General features: G+C 36.2%; 1 protein-coding gene across 3 annotated transcripts in view; it reads right to left on the bottom strand.

The window, feature by feature from the left end:
• The window catches only part of RPAP2 (RNA polymerase II associated protein 2), a 40,654-nt gene that overhangs the window by 9,723 nt on the left and 14,756 nt on the right, over positions 1-16,175 (bottom strand). For all 3 annotated transcript variants that reach the window (XM_083867597.1, XM_083867598.1, XM_083867596.1), the window contains exon 11: positions 13,456-13,524. In XM_083867597.1, coding sequence (XP_083723723.1) covers positions 13,456-13,524 — 69 coding nt within the window. The remainder of the gene's footprint in view (positions 1-13,455; positions 13,525-16,175) is intronic.

Below are 16,175 nucleotides of genomic sequence, written 5' to 3'. Positions count from 1 at the left end.
GCAGAATGATGGAACAAGCAAGCACTACCTCACTTTTCAAAGTAAGCTTTGGAAAGTAAATTATCTTTCTGCCAGTTACAGGTATTTAAACACTGTGAATAAGACTCTTAACCACCACAACATAAGGGTTGGGGTTTTTTATTCTCTGTTTCTTTCTACCTTTTGATTTAGTCACTTAAGACTAATTTTTAAAGATCATCATAACCAGGATCATTGATAACTAGTTTTCTATCAGAATGATGGAGTTGAACTAGTGAATGATCACACAGGTTTCCTTAACACTTTCAGAACACAGAAATGAAGCAAGAGCTGGAGCACTACAAGGCAGCATTTTTCCCACTTCCCTAACAAAACCACAGACACAGAGTACTGCATACGTGCTACAAGGGTGCCAACAAACCTCTGAACAATAGTCTCTTGCTTCGGCTATAACCATGCAGATAACCATGCCATTCTAATGGGTTCTTCTGTATCAACACAGAAGGACTGGGTGGTTCATTTTGTTTTTTTTAACACTCCAAATATATCTGCACTACTCTTATGCTATTTATTTGATGGGCTTAGCAACACAATAAAAATGTTAATAATCAGAAATATCTTTCTTTTAATATAGCAGTTTTATAGAATTACTCTTTTAGATTCCAGTTTACTTATGTTCCTTTTAAGGACTCCAACACAACTGATTAAACAAAAGTGATTGTTTTGTTTTAAGACAACTGGCTAGACTGAGTCAATCCAACAAGTGTTACACATCAGCAATAAAACTCAATGAATTGGATGTGCATTGCAGCCCACAGACCATCTGCCTGTACATACAACTGTAGTGCTGCTGTGTATCAATCACTTAGAGCAGTGCTTCATTTGATGAGCTGAACTCCAGCAATTGCTGCATTTATCCATTTCATGAATCCCTACCCAAAGGCACTCAGACATTTGGACAGAGTAAGTCAAAACCATCACTGTAATTTTGCATGTTCTTCACAATAGATTGGCTGCTTGCTTAATTTGAGGTAGAATATCTCACTTCCAGTATCTCACTAGATACAGCACACTTGTCTAGGGACTGCAATTTTGTTAATAAAATATCTTAAATCCCAAGCATGGTGCATCCATCAGGCCAAAGTTAGTACTGGGCAGAAAGCTGATCTGAAGCACAATATGAGTCTAGCTGTAAGATAAAGATGCAACATCAGGGAGCTTAAAAAAATCATGAACTTTGGTGTAGTTAAGTGGTTACATTTAATTACTATGTTTAAACATATGTTCAGAAATTAGAAAATATTCCAGCCTCAACTTATGTAATTTAGCTGTTATGTTCGCAGTTTCAGTGAAAAAAAAAACAATCCAAACCCTACTTGTTTCTTATAACTTTAGTTTGAGCATGATTTAAAAAACTTAACATTAAAAAAACCCCAAACCCTTAAAAGCAAAAGGCTGTCTCCAGAGTGAACAATTTCCATTAGAACACATTAATATTTGACAGACAATCTTGAACTGGAAGCATCTAACTTACAAACAAGATGCAAAGGTATTTAAATATACATTTGGAATTGAGTATTTTAAATTAAATTGTACTAGTACTGGAAAAGAAGTAATTATGATTAGTGTCACTTGCAACTCTGCAATTAAAGTAGTCTCTAGTTTGGGGCCTTTTGTTACCACATCCAATCAGTCAAAGAGGAAACTGGCATTCAGGGGCAGTCTTCTGTAATCTCCCCCAAATAATATTTCTGTATTATACTTTCTTAATTTAAGATAAAACACTCTAAAGCCCACAGTGTTGAATAGCAATAACTGACAGAAATAAACAAGCAATTTTCTTACTGAGATAAAAAAGCCACTTTAGGTCTAGTTTTAAATATAGCCTGAAGATCCTATTCTCATCATAAAGACAAGAATTTTGTAACTGAAGTGCAACTTATGTTTTATTTATTATTTAACTTGCTTTCATTATTGTGTACTGACTTGTCCACAGAATCCAGCACAGGCACTTTAATCCTCTGATGGCAACAGAAACTAAATTATTCATGCTTTAAAATTTTTGTCCACTACATTAAAATCAATGCTACCAACAGTGATTCAAAATCAACGGCTGGAATTCCTATATAATCCAAGTATACAGCAAAAATTAAGGTTCATTCAAAAGTTAACTTTGTTAATCGTTTCCACTACCTTAATTTTTTCCTATGCAGCTTCAAGTCTCTTCAATAAATACATTCTTTGATACGTTTATGTATATAGTTAAGCAAAATACACTTTTTCTTCATGTAAAGTTCACCTTCCCCACACAATTCTCCTATAGTTGTCCAGACACAAGTATAGTTCCATTCCCTTTTAACGGGGCCAATGTTTCACTTATGGTGTAGCCAGATGGATACAAATAACAGTAAAAGGAAAGCCTTTCTAACAGTAGCAGGGGTTATCTGAGCATTTGATGGAAGTGCTTGCTATCAACTGAAAAAAGACAATGGATCTGCTTTTCTTTCTTTCCTTCTTGCCCCCTACCCCCTCCCCCCAATGAATTTTTTGCATCCAAACAGGCCACTGGCTATTGAGAGAACAGGCTGGGGCACAGCTGAGCTGAAGCTGCAGCAGCCCAAACGCCAGCACCTCCCAGGACAGGGGGCAGGGACTGGGGCAGGCCCTGGGGCAGCACAGCCCCTCATGTCACACCATGCTCTCCTCACACGGGCTTTGGAAGCCCAGTGGACATTTGCAAAATACTTTGCAGGCTCTACTCTAACATTCCATATGAGCAGTCATTTTTTGTCTTTCCCTTTGTATGAGAGTTCAACTTTTGTTTTTAAGCTGCATAAGGAAATTTTTAAAAGACATTTAAATGTTTTAACTAAACTATGCAGAAGAGAAGAGTTGAGGCCATAGACTTAGAGCTACCTTATCAGGTGCAGAAATTATTAATTTAAAATGGATTTAAGAAAATGCAAATGTTCTGGATCTTTAGTTTGTTTTTATTTTTTTTAACCTAATAAACAAACAATTTGAATGAATATCAGGATGTATTGTTTATGCCACTTTCTTCCTCTCCCTTGAAAATTAAAGATCACTCCATCAGCTGCTAGCTGTTATTTTTAACAAACAACTGTATAACTACAAATACTTAAATACAACTATAAATAATAAAAATACATACTATTTTGCCACAATGAAAAAAAATTATAGTAATGTTGCACTGAAACAAAAAGACACAGGAAAGGAAAAAACTGAATTAAATTCAGATTGTCCTCAAAATATTAATTTCTGTAAGATAGACGACCATTGAATTTTAATGAAGAACAAGTAAAAAACTCTTTCATGTATGTATAATTATGTATCATGTATGTATAAATAATCATGTCTATCATTAGGCCAGTAATTAAATTTACAGGCAAAGTTAAGGTGTAATGCAAAGAACACCCAAAAGAATGTGTTCAAAGAACTCATGGTGACATTTCATCAAATGATGTGACAATTCAGTACAGCCACTTGGTGCTATTTGTATCAGACATGTACATTGTATACTTGCAGGCAACATGCCTTAGACGTACATTCTATGGACAATTAACTGCAAAAAAAATTTTAAATGCCTCAAAAATTAGCTAAGCATATGAAACTTTCAGTTCACATAACTCACACTATTTTGCCACAACATAATTAATTATATTATACAACTCTTCTCAGAAAGTAACTAGAAAATGGCATTTCTTACTATTGTGATATTTTAGCTCCCCGTGACTGACCAATAGCACATAAACACAGCAGCAACAATTTCTATTCGGTTGAGAGAAAATTTAGAAGTCTATTGCTTCGTACAACTATTTTAACTTTTCCACTGGGTTTTCTCACACAGCATCACTCCTACAATGTTCCTTCTGAGCAAGTGTCTTGCCTTATACATGCACACACAGAATAGAGTCAGTTCCCTCAGCAGTCATCCAGGAAAGGAACTAACATTCAGCAGGTGGAAAATGACATCACACTGCCTGCAAGAATTTGCTAGCATTATGCTGATCCTGTAACACAAAGTACTTGGTGTTATTAGGTACTCTGGGATTGCTGTTTTTAACCCCGGCTTACCCTGTGTAATGAGAAAGATGACAGTCAATACTCCAGAAATAGTGTGCTAATAACAATGGGAATGATAAAAATTCCAGGACCCATGACTCCTTTAAAGCACAATAATAATAATAATATGGAATGGTTCTATTTGCCTCCTCTTATGGCGGTATTTCAGATATTTGTTTTTAAAGACAGTCATTGTTAAATGACTACCAAGACTGCCATCAACAGAAATATAATATAGGTCTGGCAAAAAACAATTACTTGGGCAATTATATGCAAAATAGAACTTCCAGATTTCTTTAACAGTGGATTAGAAAGACCTCAAGCCAGGTAAGAAGACTGAGGAAGCACCAACACCAACTTAATAACATCTACAGTTTCTTATCCAGAGTTCTCTTCTACAAAGTTTGGCAAATCAGATTTTTGTTTCACTATTTTTACAGCAGATACTGCAGGATGATCTTCTGAAAAACAAATGGAGTGTAGTACACATCTGCACTACCATATTCCAAAAGATCACTACAATGTTAGTTCACAGACACAAAGCATTAGAACATCTATAATACTGTGTGCCATTTACAGCCCTTGCATTCCTACAGGGATTTGTTCCACAAACTTTTAATTTAGCTTACTTATCAGCATAATGCCAAGGCAAAAAAAAGTTCCTAATATGAACACAGAAGAAATCACTATCAGCTGTTTCTCCCTAACAATTCTAAGTTTCTTATGTACACATTTCAAGGACAGACTTTGTTTAAAGAGCTCCATTTATTTGAAGCCTGTTTCCTGCTAACCAGCTGACAGATCAAAGGTACTTCTCAGTTTGATAATTTATTCCCATTTCCCCCTCTTAGTCAAAATTTTAAATCTAGTACATTTAAAATTTATTTAAAAATTGATCCTCTCATCCTTTTCAGTCTTCTTTTCCTTTTTATGTTCCACAAGGTGTTCCTGTGATACCTCTCCAATACTGAAATCTATGCCACTGAAGTATCTGGATTAACTAGCTAAATGAAATTAAGCACAGGTATAAGTCTTGGATTAAAGAATGCTAAAATGGAGGCTTTTGAGAACCTGAACCTCTTAAGTACTTTGTAAAATACACACCTTTGTATAAATTATTGTGCACGTTCAGTGAAACAATTTAATATTTAAAAGATGCCTTTATATTCAAACCTGATACGTTTTATGAATTAAATGTTGCTTTATACATATCTATATATCTCTATTTTTGCAAGTGCTGACCTTCTTTCTTCCACATATGGATATTCCTATCAATTAATTACCTTAGTGATACATAAGAAGAAAAAAAATTCAAAAAATACAGAATAAAATATACTGACCTACACAGTAAGTTGAAACAGCTACAATGCAATATGCTTAGGTAAATAATGTCAACACTTGACTTTATAAAATGTCCTCACCTGTGCTCAGTTACTAGGGAAACAATGATCATAAAATTGATCACAGTTTAGTTTCACAACTTTTTAACATTGTAACTTGATTACAGCCCAGTATACAGATCAAGCACCTGGAATGATGCAGCTGAGTAAAGAAACATGCTAGGAATAGCCTTGCTTACGCTGTGTCCAATTTTTTTTAAATTCTTTTCAGAGGTTAAACAACCTCAACACTTTTCTACTTGTCTTTCCCAATTTTGAAAAGAAATGCCAGTGTGGTTTTGGACCTCTCAAAATGAGGTTCTTAGAAATCCCTGAAAGTTATGGATTCTTAAGCATCTTCTCCCAGAAATAACAGCACACAGTAAGTTTAAGAAACAAACAAACCAAATCAAAAAACCCCAAACACTTTTCCTCCTTGTTTTATTTCCTAATCTACTACCAGCTTGATGATGGCCAGTAAATCACTTTCCTACTCTTAATCTCAATCTTACCAGCTTCTAAAGCAGAAGAGCACTATGAACACTGATTTGTGGAAGTACGCTGAACTAAACATATGTCTAAACCCAGCAGAATATGTAGTGAGATTGGGAACAAATATGAAGGGCCAGACTATCTATCTCAACTATTCTTTAACTTTTTAAAAACCATAGTACCTCATCTCAGAAATACTGAGTTTTATGATGAATTTATTAGATTTATTCAGTGTCTTCTGGAGATTCTCAGATGGACAGAGGGTGAAAGAGAGTGCAAAATGTGCATTTCTGTGGAACACAGGGTGTAAGTGTGGTATACATCAGAATCAAACGTGCTGGCATCTCAAGCTGCTAAACAAGCAAGCAACTGCACATTTGGCACTGATGCTTGTTTTGCACCTATAGTGTACAATTATACATACACAGTTTGCAGTTTCTGCAATAAGCTTCCACATGCTGGTTGGTTATGTTTGCTACCAGCCAATTAAAGCACACTTTCTCTGGTGGGGAGGAATGAGAAGTGAAGATGTACTGCTGCAGACATGTTCTGCAAAACAATCTGGATTGTTCTAGATTCTTTTTATTGTGCCAGGAAAAAAAATATGAAGATATGATTTTGTTTACTTACACAACATTCTGGTAAATTGACTGGTTGCAGTCTTCTTATCCCCAGTATTTATTTTATTTATACATGTGTAAAAAGAGCCACCTGCCCTGATGCTAAATCCACTGGCTTGGATTGTCTGTAAATTCTGAGAGTTTTATCATAGCTCACTGTCTAGAGAAACACTTTATACATTATCTTTGGGTAATAAGCATTTCCATCCTTCCCAAAAGAAGCTATATTATTCTGTTATCACAAATATGAAAGGAAAACATTTCAGAAAATACTGTACATTTTTGCCTTCACTTAACATCTCACTTCAGGTCAGAACTTAACTGCCAGACTGGATGAGTGCCACTGGGTGTCAAAATATTTTCTCTCTCAAGAAGTAATGTAAGAAGTCATGAGAAGAATAATCTGCCTTTGCATTTGATTCCTACAGTATCAAGACACAAACCCAAGTCTCCTTCAGTGTACTGCCCACTATCAATTATCACATTAAACAATTAGGCTCTTCTCTAAAGTTAATCTTCCCTCAAAATTTTCATGCATCTGAGTAATTTTTAGGTTATTCTTGTTTACTGTGGAATACTATAGCACTAATAATATTTATTAAATAAATAAATAAATTCATTTATATATTATTAAAATTTATTTCAGTGCTAAAGAAGAACAGGACACACCATTCAGTCTATTAAAGGTACCATTATGACTGCCTGCATGGAACCAAACACATTAATCCAGAATCCATGCTAAAAACTCTGCTGGTATAAAATACCTGGGGATCACATGACAGGAAGCTATACAAGCCTTTCTAGTGATATTTATATCTACTTCTTTTTTTTGTTCCAGAAATTTTGTTTCTGAATTAACACAGATTTTTGTCTTACAATGAAGTTTTCTGTTAGTCAAAAACACTGCTTATATGTCATATCCCCACTAAAGTAGGCTGTTCTTTACAAAGTTAACTAAGATAAAATTAAAACTCTGAATATAAAAGATTCAAGTGTGTGCCAGTCATGTTTTTCTTTTAACAGATGGGTAGTCTTTCATGATAAAAAAATGTTTGCATTGAATGTATTAAGATTAATTATTAATGAGGAAGGAAGTATATTTTCATAGGGCTATAGTTGCAGGATACAGTTGAAACATGAACATTTCAGTTTGCGCAGTGTGAAAACACATTTAGTTTAAAACTAAGTTTAGGGCAGCTGTTAATGTGAATTACTAATGTCTTACTTGCAACATTAGTTCAGAGCTGTCTATATTATTACTACTTTTATTCTATGCAACTATTCTATGCCACTGTACTACTTATGACATGACTGCCAATAAGCAAAGCTCTGATTATGGAAGGAGGAAAAACATGACATTACAAAAGAAATCTTCTAAATGTATACCTTTTAAAGAAACATCAATTTAAAACAGTTCTCTCTCTGGGCAATTTTTCCATCTGATTGATCACAGTTGTGGCATAAAGTTCAATGGGACATGAACTCCACTGACCAAGTCAGCTCCCCAATGAGTCAACATGCTGAAGCAGCATTCTGAAATCTGGCACACTGTGTCAGAGCTTGAAACGCAAGTGGCAACAACTCACTCACACAAAAGGCTAAAATGGAGTGTCAGAAGAAAGTTTTTTCTTCTTCACTTTCCTTACTACCATATTCTTAGTTCACAAGTATATTTGGAATATAAAGTTGCCAACAGATTGGAGCAGATCACCGAAAATGATGTTTCACATAGAAGTCTTTCTAGATTCTAACACCACCACGAAGGACAATTTATAGCTGGTTGTACATGATGTCAGTCTGAATGCCTGACACATACAGCTGCTGGGAACATGCAGATTTCTATCTCTTGGAGGGATTTCCAATACACTTGGCAGACAGCCATGCCCCTGCTCTTCCCTTGCACTGGGCAGCAGAGCTGGCAGGTACAGAGATGCAGCTTTCTGAGCCAACCCTCCTCAATCCATGCAGGACTCCAGGACACAGCATGTGCTAAGGCTTCACTCTTGCTGATGAAGCCAAGCTCCAGCACTATGAAGAGGAACTAATTATCCTGGACTCAGAGAGTTTGTGCTGGGCATACTGAAAGTTACACAGCACATCCAAATATCCCATTTAGAAGGCTACCCATGAGAATACCAGCATGGAGAAGACTGCAGCTGTATGGGCTGCAATGATATTCATGGTGTCACTTCCTACATAACATCACTGCAGCAACAGAGGGGTTTTTTGCTCCAGGAGAAACACCTTCTTGGAAACGTTTAAGGTTTCTTCTATTTTCTCCCTTATGAAGGAAGGTATTTAAGTAATTTTAAAGTTGGCACTGACTAATATCCCAATTAACAACACTTAAATCCCTCATGGTACTGTTCTGTGTATGTTTCCTAAGTAACACTGGAACATGTGAGAAAGAACTAAGATAATATTGATCATGTCCACAATATGCCAAATAAGCAGCTTTAAATTTGCTTAGAAATTGCTGATAAGTGAGCAAGCTTAACAGAAAAAACTGCTTAAAAGACTGAAGAACTGCTTAGCAGAAAATCTATCTGAATTCACACTTAGCAAATGACAGCCTAAAATTAAGAGAAAAAGGGAAGAAGATATATTTTAATGTATTAAGACAAAGTTGACTTTTCTCTATTTCACACAATACAGATAAACACAACACTGTAACCATATTCAAATGCTTTTATAAAAACTCTTTGGATTCTTGGTCCTGCAAGCTCAGCTCTGTTTCAAAATGGGAAACAATTATATTTCTAGGTTAATGAGAAATGATTTTTCTCAGCTGAAACCAAACTTCCATCATCAGACAGGCTAAATAAAATATCATCCAGCTGACTTGTATGTGGTTTCTGTAGGAAAAAGAGTCACTCTGCAAGTCTGATTCATATCCTATATGTATTTGTACATTAGATTAATACATTTCAAACATTCACACACTTTCAGATAAGAACACAGTAGTGATATCAGAAACATCTAAATTCCTCTTAAAATGATTTAGAAATGTCACTGCTGAGCAATAGATGTGCTCTCATGTGCAGAGGAGTAAAAACACATACTTGAACCCAAGATTCTCCAGTTCCTGAACTGTTATGTCCAAGAGAGTAAACCTCTAGAGTACATCTCCACACGACACATTTATCTAAAGTGGCTGCACACATATAATGATGGCTTTTGTTTAGTGATCATGGTCATTTTGAGTTTGTTTAAATACTGCAGCCAAATGCTTATAAACTAATCCCAGAACATTTTGAAATGTTTCAAAGCTTTTAGCGGGGGAACCTCTTGCATAGGCATCGCTGATGAAGCTGACCACAGTTCACTGGAACCAGCCAGCTCAGATAAGTAAGATGAAAGCAGACATTTCCTGAAAATATCTTGAAAGCTTTCCATTAGTCTGTGCCAGGGGTATACACTAAAAACAGAAAGTGCCCACGCTTGTATAGCAACCAATCTTCCCACTGCTTTCTCCATTCTTTCTTGAACTACTGTATTTATATCTATTTATCTGCTTCATTTGGTATCTTGCAAAGTTCTTTGGCAGAAAAAGATGCAACTTCTGCATTCTGGTTTACAATATACTATAAAGCAGCCATTACTAGAACAAAAAATTCTATTTAACATACTAAACCATGTAACAGGAAGAAACCAAAATTTACCAATGCCAAAATTACTGCAAATTACAAATAGTTAAGAAATTTGATGTACAGATAATTTTTAAGAGTCATCCACTCCATGACAGGGATGAATACCCCTGTTTGAAGATAAATCTCTGGCTGTCAAAGTGTACTCTAACAAGGTCGATCCAGCATTGCTGAATGTGCTGTATTCATAGGAGTGCCTCAGGCTAGATTTTCAATAAAGGCAGAGACTGCCTGTGTTCATATTTTATACAATAATTTGATTGAATAAATCCAACTCTTCACTAGGAACATGAAATACTCCACTGTTGAAATCTCCAACATTTTATACTTTCAGACATGCCACGCTGTCCAGTTTCAGGCACTTTATTTCAATAAATGAGGAGCTCAGGTTTCTTTAGTAGTCAGTAGACTCAAGGGCATATAAGTACTTTCAGCAGCTTTTCAAGGACCTGCAGACTGTGAAGTGTGCCGAGGGTCTAATTTAAGGACCAAAATTAGACATTAATGATATCCATCCTGGTGTATCCTACAGAGAGTTAATATGCACACTCAGACAAAAGGGAGGAGAGCATGATCGTATGATAATACACTAGAAATCAATACAGCAGTAATGCTACAGTTATTCTGTCCAGTACCTTATCACAAAAAGGGTTGGGGCACTCTGAAAGTGCAGTGTGAAGTTAAGTACATCAAGTCCTCAGCACTCACTAGCCATATATGTTTGAGAAGGAAGTGGTGAGCCACAACACTGATGCACAAAATAGAGTGCAAGCAAAGTCCAACAGTTGCTACTTGAAACAACAAACCTGCCCCCTTTAATAAAAAAACAAAAAATATTTGAAGTCTTAGATTTTTTGAGGTATACCTTGAACCCATGCTCACTCTGCCTTCTGCAATGGGATGGACACCTGTAGTATGGTCTGGCACCCACCTGGGAAGAGGAAGCATTATCCTCTACCAGGTTGTTGCTTATGCAGCTTTACTGGTTAGTGTTGGCAGTAAAATGGTCGTCCTATGCCTGAAACCAGGTCAAGAACTGTGAATAAATGTGAAAGTGTGACTGAAGCTACTAAAGACCCACTCTGACTCAGGCCCCACACAACTCTATGATCTAAATAACATTAGATGTGCTACAATGAGCATAATGTCTCAGTACAATTAAGGAAGAAGACTTAAATAGGGTGTAATTCTTTATATGAGAATTATTAGCAATATATGGAAGGTTCCTTAGCAGACTGCAGGAGGTGAGAAAGGGCCAGAGTGAGGACCTGTGAGGGGTTGTCCAGGTCCTCAGCAGCCTTTCCCTGCCCAGTCCTGGCTTCCACTAAATACTCAAGCTTGATTAGAATTTCCAAATAATTAAGTTTTCTACTTCAGTCCTTCTGGAAATAAAGCAACATGCATCATCTTATTAGAGGAATCTTAACACTCATTCTATCCCATCTATATTCTTCCACATTCTCTCCTAAGAGGCAGCTGAGAGAAGCTGTTAAAAATCTCAAGATCATGAGCTTGCAAGAACCTTACAGTAAGTAGAAATCAGCAAATATTTTATTTATGATTTCACTAACACAATAAATAAAATCTACACTTTTTTATGATCAAATATAATTTATTTCCTTAGGGATGGAGCTTTAGTAAGTAAAGGTAAAAAGAGACTTGGTTCTCTGCTTAAACTGACTGCTACCAGGACTGCCTTCTACTTGTATAACATTTTAAAGCAGCTGTAAAACAATCATTACTTATGTAAACATTTACAGCTCATCATATGCAGAGACCAGCTACATACTTTAACTTCTGATCAAAAAGAGACACCATTTCCTTAAATGTACAGAAACGACTTGAAAAATTCATAAGATCTGTTTCACAAATTACCAATTCAACCATAAGAATATATAGTAAAAATGACAAAAGATTTGTTCTTATAGTTGATAAAAAATTTATGCCAAGGCATTCAAGTAAAGTTACTTTCTGTGTTCTGATTTAATGAATCATTTGAGCGGGCTCTGGCTGGGTGACACAGATGTAAGGCTCGCTGAAGCCTGCTCTAATGCCTGCTGGTACCGTCTTCCCTGGGACACCGGAGCCAGAACAATGTGTCAGACTCAAGTAATATCAAGGAAAGTAAGTGCAGTGCTGGGCATGCCATGAGCCTGGCCCACAATACTTCCTGACCTGTGAATGTGTGTAAGTACCTCTCTGTCCTACAAGCTCCAGTGACCCAGGAAGCCCAAAAAAAGCAGCAGCAGGAGCACAGTAATGAACAGACTCCGGAATAAAGATTTTTGCAATCTTGTAATTGAAGCTTAAGACATACAAAGTTGATGGTTTAACCCTAATGGAAGGCAGAGCCTGACACTGTGAAACCACTAGTGATTTCTTAAACATTAACATCAGTTCACCTTTTAATACAAATTTGTGTCTGTAACACAGTGCAAAGTTTGCGTCTCTAACTTCAGAAATGTATATGAATTTGCAAAATACAAATTAAGGAACTCGATGCATATGAATACAGCTTTTTTAGATCATGCTTCTGTGTAGAAGTTTATTGAAATACACTGTAATACAATCAGGCTTCCCCTTAGGGAAATCTTTGTAAAGAATTTAATTCTACAGTAAGTAAAACAAAGCTAAGGAGGCACTGTAGTATTGTAATCTTAACCAACAAAGCTAATCCTCATAAAAATAAAATAAATACTGGGTCCCAGTATTCCTTGGGAAAAATTCTCCTGCTAAGAGAAATCTCCCCTCTAAAAGAAGTTTGCTAGTATACTTATACCTATTTAGAACACACATATCTTTATAGAAATAATTTGAGTTTAATCATAAAAGTGAAACCTTTTGAGAAATTAGAAGCAAAATGAGAAATTAAAAGCCTAACAATTATGCCAAATCCAAATAATGCAATATACATGTCATTTTGTCCTAATGTCAGAGTGGGCAAGAATGTATGTCAGCAGCAAATGGAAGAGGGTGAATTATATTCCTACTTCACCCTGCAAGGCCTCTTTAAAATCCCCTAAAGCATTGCTTTTCTTTTTTTAACATAAATTTGTACATTGATAACATTTGATGCAAGAAGGACAATTCTGTTTTGTCAAGAAAATTTCGTTCATTTGCATGGAATAAGCATTTGTTGATTCCACAGTTAGTTCCATGAAATCTTTCTTTTCTTTTACCTGAAAATTACATCTTGTTCCAGTAGGCTAATAAGACAGTTGCAAGTAAAAATATTTGACATTTAAGGGTACTTACACAGATAACAAAACAATAGCAATGAGAGTCCATTCAGGCATTTTGTGAATAATGTTTCTGTTTGTTAACCTGAAAAATAATTTTAAAAATATCAGTACATTTCAGAGTAAAGGTAAGCAGATTTTAACAGCTGAATGTTAAGTCTACCATTAATACACTGAGTTATAAAGAAGCAATTACAGCTGTATCTGAGCAATGCACCAGCTCTCAAGCTTCTGACATCCTCTAATGGAAGAACTGCAGAATTTCCAACGTCTCCTTTTTTATATGAAAGTGGGATGGGGAAGACTGAACAGAAGCTATTTCTTTTAAGTTGCTCACAAATAGTCCTGGCTGCTGTGAGGGCCCAGCTCCCACTCATTCCCACTGGGAAATTCTCCAGAACTGCACATGAGTTTGTGAAAAGATGAACCTTCTTACACTTAGTTTCCCTCCTGCTGGCTTCAGATCCAGATTTGCTGTAAAAGCTGATGTGGACACAGACGGAATTTTATAAGGTGGCAGTAACAATCCACTGATGACTCTTGTTTTTAAAATGGAAATACAGAATTCTAACTTATGCAATGAGAGCCAGAGCAAATATAAGAGCCATATAAATATAAATGAGGTGTGAATAAAGAACCACATGGGTGTTCAACTAAAGTGCTGCTGCACTGAATATCAGCTGAACTGACTAAAAAACCAGATCTGCTTTAAGTCAAGTACTAATCTGTGTTAAAACAATTCATCTGTGAATCGCTGTCTCAATTTAGGAATGACCCTTGGTGTTCAAAACAAGAAATTTCATGGAAAAGTCACAGTCAAAAATGAAGCTGTGGCTACACAGGCACCCAAAAGAGCCAGCAGAATTAACTGTATTCAGAAAGATGGCATCATCCAACAGATAAACTGAGGGGCAAGTGCCTCCCTATGTTTGCTTCCTTCTTGCTTTCAGTTTCCCTTGCATGACCTTTTACAAATTCAGATCCAGAACGAAGATACCCTGTCACTCATACCCATTCCTACAGGCACTGGTGAAAATAGTTCATTTTCAGCAAGATCCAATCTGGCAACAAATTCAAATCCAGGGTTTTCTTCCTCAGTAAGACTACTTGAAAAAAAGTTACTTTGGGCAAGTATATAGTTACCCAAAAAACCAAAGAAAGGCTAAAATTTGAGAAAGCAGAAGTATTTGTACTTGTCATTGTTGAAATTCAAATTCTGATAAGTAATTCCCCAGAATTATATTCAAAATGGTCATTAAAAATGTAATTATCAGTAAGATCTTTTATAGTATTTGTTTGCATTTCTCTATTTCAGAAAGGTATTAAAATTAATAAAATAAATTTGTAATGATCTAAGCAACATTATCCCATTTTTCTCCTCAAATCTCCAGGTCTTCAAACCAAAATAAGATACTGAAGCAGTAATTACTCAAGTAGTGTCGCAACAATCTGAGTTTTGTTCAATTATGAACGGAAAACCAATGTTTTGCACTACATACACAGGAATTGTCACATCAAAGCAGAACCAACAATTCTGGCAAATACTGATTATATTTGTTATTAAAAGGTTCATTTTAGCAATTATTATTTGAAATAGCTAATGGTTTAGCTGGCAACAAAGTTTGTACCCGGTAAACTGTTAAATTTTTCTGGCTACAGAGTAAGAGACAAAACAAAGGCTGAACATCTTGACTCAACACTGATGACAGTGATAAACACTACCAAGAAATGCCTGATGGAATCATCTTGACAGGCAATTCATATGTAACATTCCAGTTAATCTGTTATGATGAGACACAATGAAAGAGACAGCTCCAAGCCACCTGGGGAAACTCTGTCAAATAGAGAAAGTAGCTTTATTTCAATGCTTTACAAGGAGTTATTATTGATTAGAGCACAGGAAGGTGTCATTCTTGTACACAATCTGAGAGATGCAGTTATTTGTGTCAATTAACTCTTATTCAATGTTAGTATTGATTGGCAAGGTCTGAACACCAGTCATTGCCATCAATATGCTATTTCTGAAGGAGGTAGTCAAAAGACACAAATAACCAGCAGGACACAGCAGTAAGGATCTGCTGATGTACTACAGTCACTGCACTGCATCAACAGTCAGGCTTCTGCAACTGAGTAACCTCTCAGTACAACACCTGTCCTAAAACACTTGTGCAGCTGGAAAAAAAACATTTCAGAGAGATCAGAGTAAAGCAAGCAACCTACAGGTGTGAAGTCTTAAATAATAAGGAGCAGTGGAAGGGCAGTCACTTTCAAACAAGCTCTGTGTCAACACCAAGTCCTCTGAAAAGCAAAGCTTTCAGAAAACAGGGAACTGCAGGGCGTCTGTAAAAATGGTTCAGTAATTCTTTGTCTTCCTGCTAGCCAAAACTGCTACTTCAGAACAATCCATGAAAGAGGTCACTAGATTTCTGTCCTAAAAATATAATGTGGAAATACAACTGTATAAACTGTACAAAACTTTGTATGTGTGATTTGAGTTTTGCAGTGAAATCTTTTCTGTTAAAGAGTTTGGCCAAATTCTCCCTCACCTACCTGGAGAAAGAAAACAATATGCAACTTTCCAAAACAGAACGTGCCCACTTTCTTGGCATGTGTAGGGCAGGATACACAAGCTAGGAAAGTTGGATGATCCCAAATAGCTGTGTGGGTTGTTTAGTTGCTGGTTTGTGGGTCTTGTGGTTCTCTCCAGCAAGACAAACTGCAGCCACCCAGCAGGAC

The sequence above is a fragment of the Zosterops lateralis genome (assembly GCF_965231275.1).
Source record: "Zosterops lateralis genome assembly, chromosome: 9".
Classification (NCBI taxonomy): domain Eukaryota; kingdom Metazoa; phylum Chordata; class Aves; order Passeriformes; family Zosteropidae; genus Zosterops; species Zosterops lateralis.
This window is presented reverse-complemented; position numbering and strand designations above follow the sequence as displayed.